Here is a 16138-nt window from a genome sequence, read left to right as displayed (position 1 = left end):
CGAAAGAAAGCACAGCCGGCTACAAGGTATCTACTGCTTTTGGAGCGGCATGCGTACCGCATTCCTGAAGTAAACTTATAGTTCTTACTACACGTACTTCTTTTTTTCTAACTCACGTGATTCATGACACATCTCAAATCTTTTATTGGGTCACCAGTTACATGGGACTGACCGTGACCGAATTGAAGACGCACTCGCACATTACTTCAAATATGTTTCTTGCTCAAAGAAGAGTAACACAATGATTCTATTTTGATGTCTACGCCAGCTATACGTTCAACCGATCTCTCTCCTTTACCCCTCGTAGCCTTGGCTCGAACACGCCGCACGCGCGGAGTAACCCGGCCACATTGAGCCGTCTTGCCCAATCGGTAACAAAATCAAATGGTGTCTATACCATGTTGAGATGAGCTTCTCCAAGAACTCTCTAATCAGCGGGCGATCCTCCGAAATTCCGCTAAATGTTCGCCGAATCGGGACAAATGATCGCGAACAACACCTGCACAATCGTTTGGCCGCTTCCTTTCCGCAAGTGACTGGTGGGAAAACATTGAGAGAATTGATGGCTATGAAATATTTCTTGTGTAAATTTGTTAAGGCAAAGCCGAGGTCGGGAAATAGTACATGGGCAGCTTCATGAAGGCAATTTGGCGCACCAATCGTAGTCGCATGATACATCTGATACCGTAATGCATAGGAACTCAAGATTGGTAGGCAGTAACATCACCTACTACTTCGCTTAAATTTCTTGAGAGACCTTGATAAATATTTAAACCCCGGTCTGACAACATACAATGAGATATTGGAACACCACCGGGTGTGGACGTGTCTCTGTGTCCGAACTGGTTACCGGGCGACGGATGTTCTTCCAAGATGAATACTCACCCCGCGCTTTTTTCTTCATTGCTCGCTCTTCTGACGCCAGGCTGTAATGCTGTCATTCCAGATCATCAGGGTCTCAACACCACTTTCATTAACCCTGTCTTTCCAGGATGGCATGCTGATCCTAGCTGTGTCTTCGTCCCTGAGCGAGACAACGCCACTTTTTGCGTCACCTCGTCCTTCTTGAACTTCCCAGGTCTTCCTATCTACGCAAGCAAAGATCTTCTTCACTGGGAGCATGCCAGCAATGCCTTCAACCGCGCAGAGCAGATCCCAGGCCACGCTTCCATGAATGGCAATCCGCGCGGCGGCATCTGGGCTCCGACCATTAGACACCGGGATGGCAAATTCTACATCATTGTCACTTACGCGACTTACGAGCCCAGAGAAAAGGTCCATAACCTCCTTTTTCACACCGAAGATCCCTACAGCGATGCGTCTTGGAGCATTCCCCTACTCATCACCAATCCAGGGGGAAGCAACCACATTGACCCGGATCTTTTCTGGGAGGATGGCACTGCCTATATGGCCACTGGCTGGGGCAGAATCTTCCTCTCCGTCATTGACGTCAATACTGGCAACGCGAGTGACAAGGTAGAAATATGGAAGGGCACTGGTGGCAACAATCCCGAGGCACCACATATCTACAAGAGAGACGGCTTCTTTTACCTTCTTATCGCAGAAGGCGGTGCTGGTCTCGGCCACAGCGCTATCATGGCACGATCTCAAGACCTCTATGGGCCATATGAGAGCTATTCTGGGAATCCCGTTCTCACCAATAGAGGATCGGGCGAGCTCTTTCAGTCAGTCGGACATGCAGACCTGTTTCGAGATGTTAACGATAACTGGTGGGCTGTTGCGCTGGCGACACGCTCAGGTCCAGAACTCGAGAACTATCCTATGGGTCGAGAAACCGTGCTTACGGCCGTGACTTGGGAGAATGACTCTTGGCCAGTATTCGATCCTGTGCGCGGCACCATGCATGGTCCTCTGCCAAGACCTACGGCAGCACCTCTTAAGAGACTTCTGATCGATACCGGAGACGAGGTCAACTTCAACCCAGGGACTTCTTTACCGCATCATTTCGTTCACTTCAGGTCTAAGGTCGAGGAAAAGTACACCATTGTCAATAACTCACTGCGAATATTGCCTTCACAAACCAATTTGACGGGGAGCCAAGATCGCTTCGATCCTGGAGATGGCGCAACGTTTATCGGCCGAAAGCAGACAGCCACCAAATTCAACTTTTCAGTCGATCTGTCGTTTGTGCCCAAGAATGTGGGAGATGAGGCGGGAATCTCGATTTTTCATAGTCAGCAACAGCACATTGACTTGAGTGTCGTGCTGCCAGAAGATTCCAATAACCCCCAACTACGGATGAGGGCAACTACTTTCGGAAGACCAAGAGCCCCAGTTCTCGAGACAGTATTGCGACCGGTGCCCAAAGCCTGGGCAAGCTGTCCCATCCGATTATCAGTTGAGGCACTTGGCGCAAATGACTACAAATTCGTGGCATCTTCAACTTGCAACCGAGCAAGTGCGAGCATAGACATGGGCAAAGCCAGTTCGGACGTGACCAGTGGAGGGTTTCTGGGTGCGTATCCGTGATTCCTTCAGACTGTATGGTCTACTTTAGACTATCGTTTTGTTAATAGAAACAAAAATGTCACAGGAAGTTTGATCGGAGTTTTCGCCACGAATAACAATGGTAGTGGAAATACGGCTTCTTACTGGGATCGATGGAGATACACACCAGTCGCGCAAGAGATAAATGTGGACGAATATGTACCAGTCTAGAGACTCTGCAGTACTTGCTCTCTTAGAAAGAAACTAAATTCCAGGTAATATGCTCTCATGCTTCTGGTCTTAAGTGGCTAGATAGAAAATTGGAGACCTCATCGTTCTCCATGGCTTTAGCACAGTCTAATACCGATTCCCCGCTAGAGTTTCGTGACTCAAGACACTCTCTCTTTGAACGCACTGCTTTGATGTGCGAGAGGCATAGCTTTACCTGCTCGAGGGTTCCATTTCTAGCAACGGCGTGAAGCGGTGTTTCTCCGTCATCATCGGCTAAATCGGGTAGCGCCCCATGTTGTAGAAGGACTCGGAGAGCATCCGTTGACGCATGATGCTTGCGGCGATACATTCCCTCCCTTTGATTGAAGAGATAGTACAGAGCTGTTCTACCTTGAAGCCCTGAGCAGTTCGGGTTTGCGCCTTTCTCCAGGAGTCCAATCACAGCACCGATGCAGTCCTTGTACGAGGCGGCGATGTTGATGAGGGGCTCGTTGGAAAGGTAATCTTCCGCATTCGGATTTCCACCGGCATGGATGAGTCGACAAACCAGTCGTTGCTGACAAAGATGTTCCTCGACGGTCGGGGGTCGCTTTGTTGGGTTCTCGGCCAGTATCATTCTTCTTGAAACCGACTTGCAAAGCGCATCTTGGACCACCCTAGGCTCGAATGAAGCCTTCGCCAGTAACAACGCCACGGTATCATCGCACCAAGCCGATGCTGCATCGAGTAGCGCCCGGTCCGTCTCATCCTGCCAACCATCCCAGACTTCAAGAAAGTAAGCCATCACATCTGTTTGGCCGTTTCGAGCTGCTACGCGCAGACAAGTGAGCTGACCAGGCCTGGAATTTCTAGTCGGCAATAATCGCCCCTTGGGACCAACTTGCTCCCAAAAGAAGCGGGCCATCGCAAGTGTGCCGTACTGTGCCGCGGCAAATAGTGGTGTGAATCCAGGGTCTTGAGTCTGCCTCGCCGTCACGCTGACGCCTGAATCGATCATTATCCTGACTGCCACATCATCTCTTTTCGAGATTGCATAATGTAAAGCCCAGCCTATGACATGATCTGGGTCGACCTCGGGACTCCAGGTTTGTAGGATGTTGGCCAAGTACTCCCTGTCTCCTGATTTGTTTCCGTGACTGAGATAGGGCTCCACGACATGATAATAACTGATTTGTCGCGAGCTCAGCGGGGTCTCCATGGCGATCGTTTGACTTGGGGAAAGTTCGAATCGGCCAGTGGGGGTTGGAGAAAGACACGAAAAACGGTGGCAGAAGCAGGCAAATAAGGTGACACTCCTGTCTGTCTTATTAATAAGCTTGCCACCATGATTGAGGCCAAATTCGAGGCCAAAGTCCAGCCTGTGACCAGGAATCAGATGTTTCGATTGCATACAAATCCCGCTAAATGCATCATTTTACCGCCAAACTCGTAAATTGCCATGTTTTAAGGGCGATCCCATGCTGCGTCATCACACTCTTGCGGCTTAAATTGTTAAGTCTGTCGGAATATATTGAAGACTCCAACACTGGGCATTGAATTTGTGTTTCAGTGAAGATGGTCCTATTAGCTCGGTTATAATGACTCATATGTTTCCAATTCTCACAAGGAGATCATCATGGTACTTGAGAGAATGTCTTCAAACGAGCTCGAGCGAGAACATGCTGAATTGGTGTGTCTTAGTATTTGCGGTGGGTTTGAGCCACCGTCTGACGACTGTTGGAGGGCCGGTGTGGACTTTTCAGGTCGAAACTTTCTTAACTGGTATCGAGAAGGTTCAATTTCAGTTATGGGATTGCGCGGCGCAGAATGAAGATGCTGACCAAGGAGTCCTTCATTACATAGAAAGAATGTTCCTCTGTAGAAGTTGGCCATATTTCGTGATGTCAGAAAGTCATTTAGATGCCGTCTTCATTACTCGGAGACGAAATCAGTTTATGTGAGCTAGCCTGTCAAGAGTTGTGGTGCAAGATTAGTCATGGATAGATTCTTGTCATGCTTGATCAAACATCCACCCTAAGTGTTAGGATTTCAGTCAGCTTATTACCAAAAGTGCAAGTGAAATCTTCTGTGTGCAAACTACTATTTTCGGGTTTGAATGAGTCGCAAAGAAGCCTAGCATTGCTGAGCACTGCTGACGTAGATGTTGCACAAGATGGAAGTCGTGAGCAAAAGCCGCTCCCGCTTCACCGGCTTCATCTGGTTTCGGACTTTCTAGTTGCACAAACTGCAGTTGTTCACCTGACGATCCAAGAGCTTTTCCCGCATCTTCCGTGGAAAAAAGCAAACAGAGGCAGAGCAGACTCATCTGATACTCGTTTGCTCCTTCGTTTTCACTCCTTGTTTGAGATGAGATGAAAAGGACAGTGAATCACAATATGGCAGAGATTTCAACGTAATCAATTGTCGTGATGCGGCTTCCGCCTTTAAAGCACTCAACTTGGCATTAATTAACCACCCTGACCTCTACCAAGATTCACATCCTGACTAGCTCATCGTCAACTACTACCGCACAACAACTAAGGTTTTCAGCACCAGCATCGAAGCACCACAGCAAGAACGCAAAATGCATTCTCATCGCCGCAATCGTCACCCTCAACTATCTTCTCCGACCTCAAATCCTTTCTTGACCTCAGCTCGTCGCTCGCCCTCTCCGTCTACCTTGTCTCCCCCTCTCAGATCCCCTCTGAGACCTCCTCGCCAGCTCAACCCTCTCTTTTCAGACGACATGCCAGAACTTGCCTTCTCTTACTCGCCGACACGCGAATCTCTGTTTCTCGTCGGCCATCCCCCTTCTGAGTCGTGCTTTCCATCCCCGCAACATCACAACGGCTTTCGCGGTCCCTCCTCCCCGAATAGCGGCTCAACGACCCCAGTCTCTGACAGACAGGGGGAAGGATCTCACAGCCCAGACGTACGACCAAGCACTGAAGACCACCGTACATTTTCTTCTACTCCGCAAGAAATTTTCGAGATGGAAGACAACTGGGTTCACATTCCTACTCCTCCCTCGACGACCCCGAGACAGCGTCGTCGCGACATCCAATCCTCCGAGACTCAAAGAACACCTTGTGCTGGCGGCCAGCATCGCTACGTGCCGCAGCTCGTGGGAATCTTCGACATCGACATCCCTGACCAACACGTCTCCGATCTGACAATCGCTGACATACAACAGCACATCTCACACCTGATCGCGGGAGAGCCGAGACTTCGCGCGTCCGCGCCATCCCCACCTGCCTCCGCTCCGCGTCCCTACCGCTGGCCGGGCAGTGCTAGTCTCCGCAGACAATACACGGAGCCACCTGAGGGACAGGGTGTCGAGATGCCTCGTCTTTCACGAATGCCTCCAAACGAAGCCTCCTTGAGGTGCAGATGTGAGGAGTGCACGTGTCCTCGAGATGCCGACTTCTACGGGGACATGCTGACGGAGGAACAGAGGAGGTTCTGTGGGTACTGTCGAGCGTATCATGGTGGTCAGGTTTATCCTTTCTACTAATGATCAACTTGGAATTACCTCCAAATACATCAACGGGTTTTAGATCATGTTTCCTTCCAGTGTCTTTCCATAGAGCCGTGTTCGAAGTAGTTGAGAATTGCAGTCTGTTCTTGCACCTAGTGGTCGTCATGTCATGGTGATGCATCTGCGTGAAATACTTGCGGTTCTGTACGTGTTTATCTTACATGGAGCCTATCTGTAGCTCTTTGGTATCTATACATATTATTATCTTCCATTTTTCCTCTTGCCCTGCGCCCTAAAACTTTCTCGTCGACTCGTTCCTGGCATCATACCATGTCCTCTGTCCCCACCGCCGTTGACGTCAACCGTGAAATACGCGTCCCCCCTCTCAAGACTATCCTCCGATCTATTATCCAGTTCTCTTCTGCTATTCCGCTTGGACTCTTCAATTGTAATCTCCACGTTCTTGCTGATCCCTCCTGATGTTGGCATTGGTGGTATAGTCCGTGGCTGGTTCAGATGCTCCTCACTTCCTGTTCCGGTGATCTCGGTAATTGGGTACTGGCTGAATGGCTGTCGTCCCTTTTTGCGGTTCTTACTATCCGGTACGTCGTCGAGCTTGATGCTTCCGGGTTGAGGCAAATTGGGTCCTTTCGAGCCGTACTTATTGTTCGTGTTGCTGAGAGGTAGGGTGCTGACGACGGTGCCAAAAATGGGGCTAAACCACCTGCGGATGAGGGGAAAGATCATTGGAACGTTGGTAGTGACAACCGCGACGAAGGTCTCGCGAACAGCCCATGATCCTGCTTGTGAAGCGCCATTGACGGGGTCCTGAGAAAGTATTAGGTTGGTCCGACCATGGAGAATGCGACTGTAGCCTACCGATATAATGAGGACGCAGCGCAAGATTCCTGCCATAGTAACAAATATTCCTCCCGAAAACAGCACAATCAGTCCCAGCTTCTTCCTCAGGGGTAACTTTGAGAACCATAGCATCGGGATCGGTATGCTCATAAGATAGAGATCGGTCAAGACGTTCAGGACGACAGTGACAAGAATGTTGACCTTCGAAATCGCAGGTTGGCATGTGTCTGGCGGCAAGTAAGCAAGCTTGTCTCTCGAAGTTCCTTGCGTACTCACTCCCTGGGTCGGGGTAGATTTGCCAGTTCTTGTGCGTCGGAAAGCAGCTGAAAATGATTGAGAAGAACACCGTGAGCCACGTAATCACAATCAGTGCGAAACCTCCGTAAATTCGCTTTTGAAAGTTGTGAAGTCCCTCCTGCACGCTTTCAGCTTCTTGGCCGACATTCGTATGTCTAGAGAGTCGAACGTACCGTGAGACGAAGGAAAAAGGTGCACATGGCGGCTTTCGCGGGCCAAAGCACCAGGCAGCTGTACGTGATCCATCCTGCAATTTGTGTTTTTGACCCGTTGACTCTTCACGGCTGCGTCAGCGATGCGATCTTGAAGGAGGCCTACTATCCGTACCTGATCCTGTACTCTTCGCTATTGGGGTCTAGATTTCTCCTCTGTTCGTCCGTCATGCCATTGTTGGCAAGTCCTTGCCAGTATGCTCCGACGCTATATGCGAGAGCAGTCTCGGCCGAATATGTGCACTATTTACAAACCATGAGTGTGAGTTGGACTAGCGTGCATTTTGGGAAGAAACTCACTGCGACAAGAAGCATCAGATAATCATCCGCCTGCAGATGCCTTACGCCGACGGCGCTAATTCGCGCATACGTCCGCAAAGCGATGACTCCAAGCCCCACACCCAGAAGCGCAAACGCCTCTGTAGCAAAGTCGTCGGACATGCTGTGTTCATGACACCAGAGACCTTGAGCGCGCGAGATTTGGGGTGAGAAGGTCCCCAATTTAGTCACATGGCAGCCCGAGCATGCCGGGTGTATATACCATTGAGCGAGCCCCTCGGAAGCCTGATAACAAAAGCGCGCACCGGCGCAGCCGTGCAGATCGATGTCACTTTGGGGTGTTAATGTGTGTCAGAGCGAGCGATCAGGGGTGCAGATACGTGAACTCCAGAAATACCACATCCGGGCCCCCGTGTTAATGTGCGGGACACTATGAACCAATGGCAGGGTGGACGGCAAGTGGGAATAGATAGGAAACGGGGTCCAATTTACTTCTTGTTCCTGGACCATGGTTACATGGCTTGAAAATTGCTTTATAACCGGCAGAAGAATCCTCTTTTGCTCGTCGCTTGACGTTGGGGCTGACTGAAGTTCCCCAAAAGGTCGAGAAAGGGGCCTTGGTCACCCGCTTCTGACACTTGCATATCCCCATCACCGATTGCGGGGCATCTCTTGCCTTGGCTGATGGCGTCAATGTCAACAGTGTGTTGTGCTTTTCAGGCCACCGTAGGATTCGGTAGTCAGCCTCATGTACCGACATATCCAGCCGCCGACCAGGTCGCAAGTTCTACGACATGCTGTGCCATCGTTATGCCAACAGGGTCGAAAGATATAGCATATGGGGATTCCTGGCACGGACGCTGACCATGATATGCGCACATGCACAAGGCGCACAGGGCGATGGGAGTTCGACATTCTTGGCTTTTGTCAACTCATCGGCTCGAGTACATGCAGGAGTGCATAGACGGACATCCCATGTTCTAGAGTGAGCTAGCGGCTCGATGTAAACTGGGGGGGAGACAGAAGGCCTCCTATTCGGGAAGACCCGCACGCTGTCAGGAACAGGAAGACAACCCGTCATTGTGACATCCTAATAATAAGTCTCGGCCGAAGCGTCCATGCCAAGGGGAACGAAAATTTGCATCGGACCTAGAGCCCGAAGGGCCACCTGCTAACTCACCTACACATGATGGTTGTGTATACAAAGGGGCAATTGTGCCACTCCCGGCTCTCCTCAAGCTTCAAAAAGAAACCAATGTGTCGACTTGACATGTGGCTGTGAGCAAGAGCCGCGAGCAGCGCTCAAAAGCAAATGAAATCCGAAGACAAGGCGGATGAAATGAGGGGTTGCGTCAAGATGCTCGGAGATGGGCATGATTCTGTGTATGCCAGTGTGGCTTGAAAACAATCTTTGCTCCAGCTTGAGGTCCTCTTCTTGAACCCAAGAGCATCTTGTATGTTGATTCTTACAGCAAAGAAGGCCATTGAACCGTCTATGAGGAACTGTTGGTTGGGATTACGTGTGAATATCCTGCTTCGGTCACCGAGGTCCCATTCGCGCAGATGTACTGTCCATTTTCAGCAATGCCAGACGGTGCCCTGTCTTTGTGATGCCATGGAAGAGCCTATGAAAGAGCCATCGTTCAGGAGCTTCGGATATGTAGTTTCTCAGTTGTCGTTATTAAAATGGGGCCGTGGAGCTCAGTTACGGAAGTTCCGTTCCGTTTCGGAACGAGCACGCTGAAGGATTTGCGGGGACAAAATCTGCGTGCCGTTAAAGAACGCTGAAGAACGCCCCGACATGCGGACTCGGTTCCCGGCTTTTCTTGTGTAACCAACCACATTGCGAAAGCATGAAGACGAATTTCTTGACTGAAAATCAGTAATTGAGCGCCCATCGCTCGCAACGACCATCACGTATACTCTGCCAGAGACTGCGAGAGCCTGATGATTCTCTCAAGATCCTTCGCTCCACAGCAGCGAGTCAATGCCCCTGTAACCCCCCCGGTTACCCACGGTGCTGGATCACTCCCCCGGGGAACGGATCCGGACGTGATGGAAGCCCGTGCTCGTCTCCAAGCTCCACGAAACCCCTCTTGAGCAACATTACGAGAGCAATTCACATTCAGCTTCAGTCTCTGGCTGTTGGGGTCTTTCTTTGGTCGTTCTGGAGCCCAACATGGTCAGACTTCCGCATCAAGCACGAAGCCGCAAAGAATCTTAAGCCCAGGCCCGTCTAGGCCGGGAAAGTCTCCGCAGAGGCCCTGTCCTAGAGTGGACATGACTAGGGACTCGACATTGGCCCATCCGTCGACAAATCATTGTCCATCGCTCAACTTCGACCGTTGCAGTGTCGCAGCAGGCTGTACCAACACAATATGAATTGAGCTTTCAGGAAGGATGAGGTACCCTACCTAATTCTCTCATGGTTCCACAGCTTCAGGGCAGCCCTCGGTGCTCCGTCCCAATGTCTTTCTGCGCGTCTTTCTCTTCCGAATTGAGTCCGATTGCAGCCTCAAAGGCTCTGCTCATTCTTGCTCCGTGCTCGCCTCTCGATTGAGGAGGATCTGGAACGTTGGTGCCGACACGAAGCAGAAATACAAGTCCCTTTGACCCGTCAATCGCAATGGAGACTCTCGACTTCGCGGTTATTGGAGCCGGTAGGTCAACCCAATTCAGTCACCGATGCTCGCGATCTGACCTAAACAGGTTGGTACGGTCTGGCTGCGGCCAAGACTCACCATCAGCTTCACCCGCAAAACGCGCTGGCCGTCTTTGACCAGTCGTCGACGGCCGGCGGCGTGTGGGCTGAGCACCGTCTCTACCCGGGTCTGAAGAGCAACAACATGCTCGGAACCTATGAGTACCCCGACTTCCCTATGGATCCGGAGACCTTCGGCGTTCTTCCGGGGCAGCACATCCCCGGAAAGGTCTTGCATGATTACCTCACCAAGTACGCCCAGACCTTCGGCATCTTTGATAAGATCCGATTTCAGCATAAGATCCTGTCAGCTGAGCACCAGGATACCGGTGGCTGGGTCTTGACAGTCCTGAATGGGGAGGAGGGCAAGGAGTTCCAGGTCTTAGCAAAGAAGCTCGTCGTCGCCACTGGCTTGACCTCTCAAGCCTTTCTGCCCGACTTCGAGGGTCAGGAAACCTTTGGCGTACCAATTTTCCACGGCAAAGACTTCCTCCAGCATGCCGATACTCTCAAGACATCCAAGCGCGTCACAGTCTTCGGCGGCACCAAATCAGCCTGGGATGCCGTCTACGCATACGCTAGCAAGGGCATCGCCGTAAACTGGGTGATCAGAGGTACTCCCTCCCCTTTTTGCTTATTCTGAACACCATCGCTCATGACTTGTAGAATCTGGACACGGCCCCGTGTGGATGGCGCCACCCTATGTGACCCCTCTCAAGAAGTGGCTTGAGAAGCTTGTCCACACCCGCGCGTTGACCTGGTTCAGCCCCTGCGCCTGGGGCGAGGCTGACGGCTATGACAAGACGCGATACTTCTATCATAGCACTGCCATTGGCCGAGGCATCGTCAACAACTTCTGGAACGTCCTCGGTAACGACGTGATCACCCTTAACAAATACGACTCTCACCCAGAGTTGAAGAAGCTGAAACCCTGGAGTGAAGCCAAGCACGTCGCTTCAAGTCTGTCAATTCTCAACTACGAGACTGACTTCTTCGATCTCATCCGCGAAGGCAAGGTCCAGATTCATATTGCCGACATCATCAAGCTGTCTCCGAGAGGCGTTCATCTGTCTAATGGTTTGGAGCTGGAGTCGGACGCACTCTGCTGCGCGACCGGCTGGAAGCAGTTCCAGCCCATCAAGTTCCTCCCAGCGGGCATCGAGAAGGACCTCGGAATCCCGCACGCCCCTACTCCCGACAGCTTCCCATCAACTGAGATGCTGCAAAAGGTTGACAAGGAGATTTTCAGCACATGGCCCGCTCTTCAGGACCAGCCGACCGGAAACAAGAAACTGAAGCCGCTGGTCGAAAATGGAGGCGTCTCAACCAAGGAGGCGGTCAACCCCTTCACGCGACTGACGCCATACGCTCTCTACCGCTTCGTGGCACCTCCTTCGAATAAGTTTCTCGAGCATCGCGACATCGCATTTGCTGGGGTTCTGATGCACATCACTGCCGCCATCATCGCCAACACGCAAGCGCTCTGGATCGATGCCTTCTTCCACGACAAGCTCCCTGCCGTGCGCGAGGCCACCTCCGACCCTAAGGCGATGGAGAAACTGCAGTATGAGACTGCGCTACACAACCGCTTCTGCAAGTGGAGGTATCCCGCTGGCCACGGCGACACGTTCCCGGACTTCGTCTTCGATGCGATACCTTACGTCGATAGACTCGTTACGGACTTGGAGCTGAATAAGTACAGAAAGAACGGCATGATAGCCGAAGCTTCAGAACCATACGGCCCGGAGGACTATAAGACTCTGGCCGCGGAGTGGGCAGAGAAGTCAGCTGCTTAAACTGAGAAAATAGAACGGAGCTCTAGAGAAGGCTCGAACATACCTGGAGACCTCGTAGTAAGGGGTATGTTGAGGAAGTTTCGAGCCCACCCACCCAGTAGGGTGTTTCTCAGTAGGGGAAAAGTAATAAGGGGTATAAATGCTTGCTCGCCCTGAGATCAATAATGCCATTTTGATCTATTCTAGATGTCTCAACTCGTGTCCAAGGGGATGACCTAGTATGTGTTACCCAACTGCGTGTGTGCCCAGTCGTTCTCAAACCTCTGCCATCCACCATATTCCGGCTCGCTTCCCATGTACAGCTGGTGAACGACCATATCATAATATCCATCTCTGGGTGTCTTTCCACCGCACACATTGCCTCCCATCGCCACATTCAACAAGATGGTCATGTCCCTCATAGGTCGCGTTCCTGGAGGGATATCCCCCTTCATCACCGGTCTTCCATCAATGTACCAAATCATCCTGCCCTGCCCGGGGTGCCCTCCAGGCTGCAGCCAAGCCAAGTCGTACCTCACGGGTCGGTACTGCATGTCCGGGATCTTAGTTCCAAGAACACGGTGCTTATCCGGCTCGTGGTGCTGTCCCCAGTGAAGACATGAGTGGTTCTCGCAGTCGCCGTTCCAGGTCTCTGCGATGTCAACCTCGCCATCTGTGGGCCACGCGAACGGCTCCTGCGGAAGAAGCCAGAAAGCAGGCCAGATGCCCTCAGCACATGGTGAAAGAATGACCGCAGTCAAGACACCCTGGTCCCGCGCCAGCGTCTGTCTGCTAACAAGGCGAGCAGACGTGTACTTCTGCTCGGGGTTGGGGCAGCCGTTGTTGGCGACGGCTCGGAGCACGAGCTTTCCATCCGGAGTACTATCAGATAATCTCAGTCAATCGAACTTCAGCTCAGATCGGGCGATAGAACTCACTGGAAGGCGTTCTGCTGCTCGGCGGTGTAGTGCTGCAGCTCCTGATTACCCCAACCGTCCGGTCCATTGCCAATCTTCGCATCCCAATCCTGAGTCACGGGCACATCAGGTCTAAACTGGGGCTGCCAGTAAATATGTCCAGGCTGTCCTCCCATCGGCTGCTGCTGCGGTGGCAGCGCATATTGTTGTTGCTGTTGTTGCTGCTGTTGAGGGGGCGGGGCCTGAGATTGTTGAGAGTTTTGCGATCCCGGCTCCGCAATCAGCTGCTCGACCTCATTCTTGAGGCGTTTCAGATGATCTTTCCAGCCCATGGTTTCGAATCGAAGATTGCAACATCAATTGTCGTGATGAAAGCGAAAAACGACTTTGGCGGTCAGGGGAAATTTCTCGCATATCAAGAGAGGGGTCCTGAATGAGGCGATGCCGGCAACCGACTTGGTGTGACGTCACCTGACCGCGTGGGTCGTGGCTGAGCTGAATCGCCAAGCAGAATGTTTGGTGTTTGTGTTTTCTTATCTACGCGTAGTACACAGAGTATTGGAGCCACATCTTGCCATACGAGATTGCTGTTGGGCGAGTCACGGTAGTCAAACTTGAGCTGGCAATTTTGAGGAAATTTGGCTTGTTAAATGGCTTGCTTGGTATTGGTTGTGCGTTCAGGATGACCGACCTGAAGGTAGCGGCAACCCCGTGAACCTGACTCGCTTGACTGCAACACTGGCGGTTATGGTTCAGAAATTAGACCTCTGAGAGGTCTTCTAAGCGCGTTTGGAATATGACGACCGGCAATCCTTAGCTCCCTCTGAGTGTGACTATCGGCGCTTGCGATTGAGATGAATCTTCTTATCCAGGCGCAAAGGGCACCCAAAACCGCCCAGGAAATCCGCAGCAGCATTTTTGAAAACAAAAAACACTTCCTAGCTAATAATGCATTGACAAACTCATCCGCTTAGTTGTAATATGTTGTTTTGAATGCTTTGCCCATCAATTAGCATTATGAGGTGGGTTTTCGCAGTGAGTGGGTCAATTGCGAGCAGAAATATCGCCAAGTCGAAGACGCCGTGAGCAGGAATTGGCTTGTTCAAGTTGAAGAAGCTTCATGTAGGCATATGAATATTTCATCATTGAAAGACACGAATGAGATTGTTTCGTATTGATACATGACATGAGGACATAGGTGCATTGATTGACTTGCCCGATTCCTCACGGCTTCATTCAATGAAGAAGTAAGTCGTCAGCCTATGTCCGAGCGTCATCACCTCCGTCTCCAAGCAAAAAGACGAGGTTTCCCTGGAACCAGATCATGGTAATGACTCTTGGCTGTTGACCAGGGTTCAACACGGAAGTTTGCTATACGGGCTGAGAAACAGACGATGTAAGCGAAGGTAGAGACGACGACAGAGGCGATAGTAAGATTAATGGTAAGGACATATTGATATTAAGGCACGCGATGGTTTATTTGTAAAGAAGTCGTAAGAATGTAGTGACCAGCCTTCGTGACTTTAGCCCCTGCGTGCACGATCTTGAGGATTGTGAGGTGACACTCGGTAAAATAGGAATTAGTTGACCGATACGCTATCGCTGGTGATCATTTGTAAGTGTAACCACCGTCAATAACGAATTGTTGGCCAGTCGCGAAAGAGCAACGCACGCTGAAAAGATACGCTTCGGCTGTTTGCTGTACTGTGCCCACCTCCCTAACCAGTTGGTTCTGGACAAAGCCGGCTATAGCTTCGTCGGGGAGCTTCTCCAGCATGGGAGTCCGAATGGCACCAGGAGATACGTTGTTGACCCGAATCGGAGCAAGGTCTACTGCGAGCGCCCTCGTGAGTGTCTCAACTGCACCGCACCATCCGATGCTCTTGGACAGCCCGGGAAATGGCTTGCTTCCGTGTATTCCGGAGGTCAGGGTAATGGATGAGCTGGAAGCCGCTTTAAGATACATGCCCGGGTTGACTGTCACCAGCTTTCCCACTAGCAGTGGGCCGAGGTAGCGCACCGTCCAAGAGGCATAGGCGTTCGCAGCCGTTACGGTGGAGAGGGGCTCGAAGTCAAACGCGTCTCCCGCCGTGTAAGCTATGTGTTCAAGGGGCCCGCCCAGTTCGGCGACGGCGGTCTTGAGCACCTTTTCCAGGTTGGCCTCAATCGTGTCCACCTGGGCCAGGTCGGCCGCTATTCCACATACGTTGGCGCCCGGGTACGTTGATTGGAACTCGGCTACGGTGGCGGATATTCTGGATGGATTCGAAGAAGAAACAAACGCCTTTGCTCCGGAAGCCAATGCTGCAGATGCGACGCCCTTGCCTATACCCGCTGATCCTCCAATGATAAGTACTCGGGCGCCCTTGATGGCGTCAACATGACACTGACCGCCGCTATTGTTGCCCTGAGACATGATGTGAAATGAGATGGTGTTGGTTCAGACGCAGGTTTCTGGTGCGGTGGAGATGATGGGAGACCAGGCATGAATGATGTGCTTATCGCTGTGATTCTGTAATATCGTGAATTGAGATCAGCTGCTACTTTATGCATTTCATTCGGAAATATCACCGCTATCATGAGTCACACCGGGGAAGAGATGCGTCCGGTACCGGGCTTATTGAGCTTTTATTCGGATCACTTTGAAGACCGTTCAAGGAGACATGTGTCTTAACTCCGGTCACTAGGCTTTAAGGACTTGCCAACATCAGAGCCAATGAAAACGCAATTTCTGCGGCGTATACATGCGGACTGATCGATCGCTGGTGTTTTCCTCCAGTATTTGTACTTGAGCAGCTTCTATTTACTATTGTGATCATCGATGCAGTGTGCTATGCTATGTACATCAATCGCTTGACAGACATCGAAGTCATGGCTTGAAGCCTCGCTGACAAACGTAGTCGACATGAGAAAAGTCACGGCGAATGACCTTAACATTGTCTAATGATACTTCTACGAGT

The 16138-nt window shown here is 51.3% G+C and overlaps 6 protein-coding genes across 6 annotated transcripts; 3 read left to right on the top strand and 3 right to left on the bottom strand.

Annotated features, from left to right (window-relative positions):
* Positions 1–873: 873 nt before the first annotated feature.
* CGGC5_v001989 (Non-reducing end alpha-L-arabinofuranosidase BoGH43A) lies at positions 874–2490 on the top strand (the record flags this gene model as incomplete). The annotated part of the gene is made up of 1 exon (XM_032029017.1): positions 874–2490. The coding sequence occupies one exon, from the start codon at positions 874–876 to the stop codon at positions 2488–2490; it is 1617 nt and encodes a 538-aa protein (XP_031891256.1).
* A 3160-nt stretch (positions 2491–5650) lies between these two features.
* Positions 5651–6172, top strand: CGGC5_v001988 (uncharacterized protein; the record flags this gene model as incomplete). The annotated part of the gene is made up of 1 exon (XM_032029015.1): positions 5651–6172. The coding sequence occupies one exon, from the start codon at positions 5651–5653 to the stop codon at positions 6170–6172; it is 522 nt and encodes a 173-aa protein (XP_031891468.1).
* A 225-nt stretch (positions 6173–6397) lies between these two features.
* On the bottom strand, positions 6398–7947 carry CGGC5_v001987 (uncharacterized protein; the record flags this gene model as incomplete). Its single annotated transcript, XM_032029014.1, has 6 exons — positions 6398–6964; positions 7016–7224; positions 7274–7412; positions 7468–7570; positions 7622–7749; positions 7807–7947. 6 exons carry the CDS (start codon positions 7945–7947, stop codon positions 6398–6400), a joined length of 1287 nt encoding a protein of 428 aa, XP_031891469.1.
* Positions 7948–10411: 2464 nt separating this feature from the next.
* On the top strand, positions 10412–12282 carry DEP4-2 (FAD-dependent monooxygenase DEP4; the record flags this gene model as incomplete). Its single annotated transcript, XM_032029013.1, has 3 exons — positions 10412–10445; positions 10495–11100; positions 11153–12282. 3 exons carry the CDS (start codon positions 10412–10414, stop codon positions 12280–12282), a joined length of 1770 nt encoding a protein of 589 aa, XP_031891463.1.
* Positions 12283–12497: 215 nt separating this feature from the next.
* Positions 12498–13510, bottom strand: glcA-3 (Glucan endo-1,3-beta-glucosidase A1; the record flags this gene model as incomplete). The annotated part of the gene is made up of 2 exons (XM_032029012.1): positions 12498–13143; positions 13200–13510. 2 exons carry the CDS (start codon positions 13508–13510, stop codon positions 12498–12500), a joined length of 957 nt encoding a protein of 318 aa, XP_031891464.1.
* A 1277-nt stretch (positions 13511–14787) lies between these two features.
* Positions 14788–15594, bottom strand: ATR9-3 (Short-chain dehydrogenase/reductase ATR9; the record flags this gene model as incomplete). The annotated part of the gene is made up of 1 exon (XM_032029011.1): positions 14788–15594. One exon carries the CDS (start codon positions 15592–15594, stop codon positions 14788–14790), a length of 807 nt encoding a protein of 268 aa, XP_031891461.1.
* Positions 15595–16138: the final 544 nt, after the last annotated feature.

The sequence above is a fragment of the Colletotrichum fructicola genome, assembly GCF_000319635.2.
Source record: "Colletotrichum fructicola Nara gc5 chromosome Unknown KSG_Nara_v1_contig01, whole genome shotgun sequence".
Lineage (NCBI taxonomy): Eukaryota > Fungi > Ascomycota > Sordariomycetes > Glomerellales > Glomerellaceae > Colletotrichum > Colletotrichum fructicola.
This window is presented reverse-complemented; position numbering and strand designations above follow the sequence as displayed.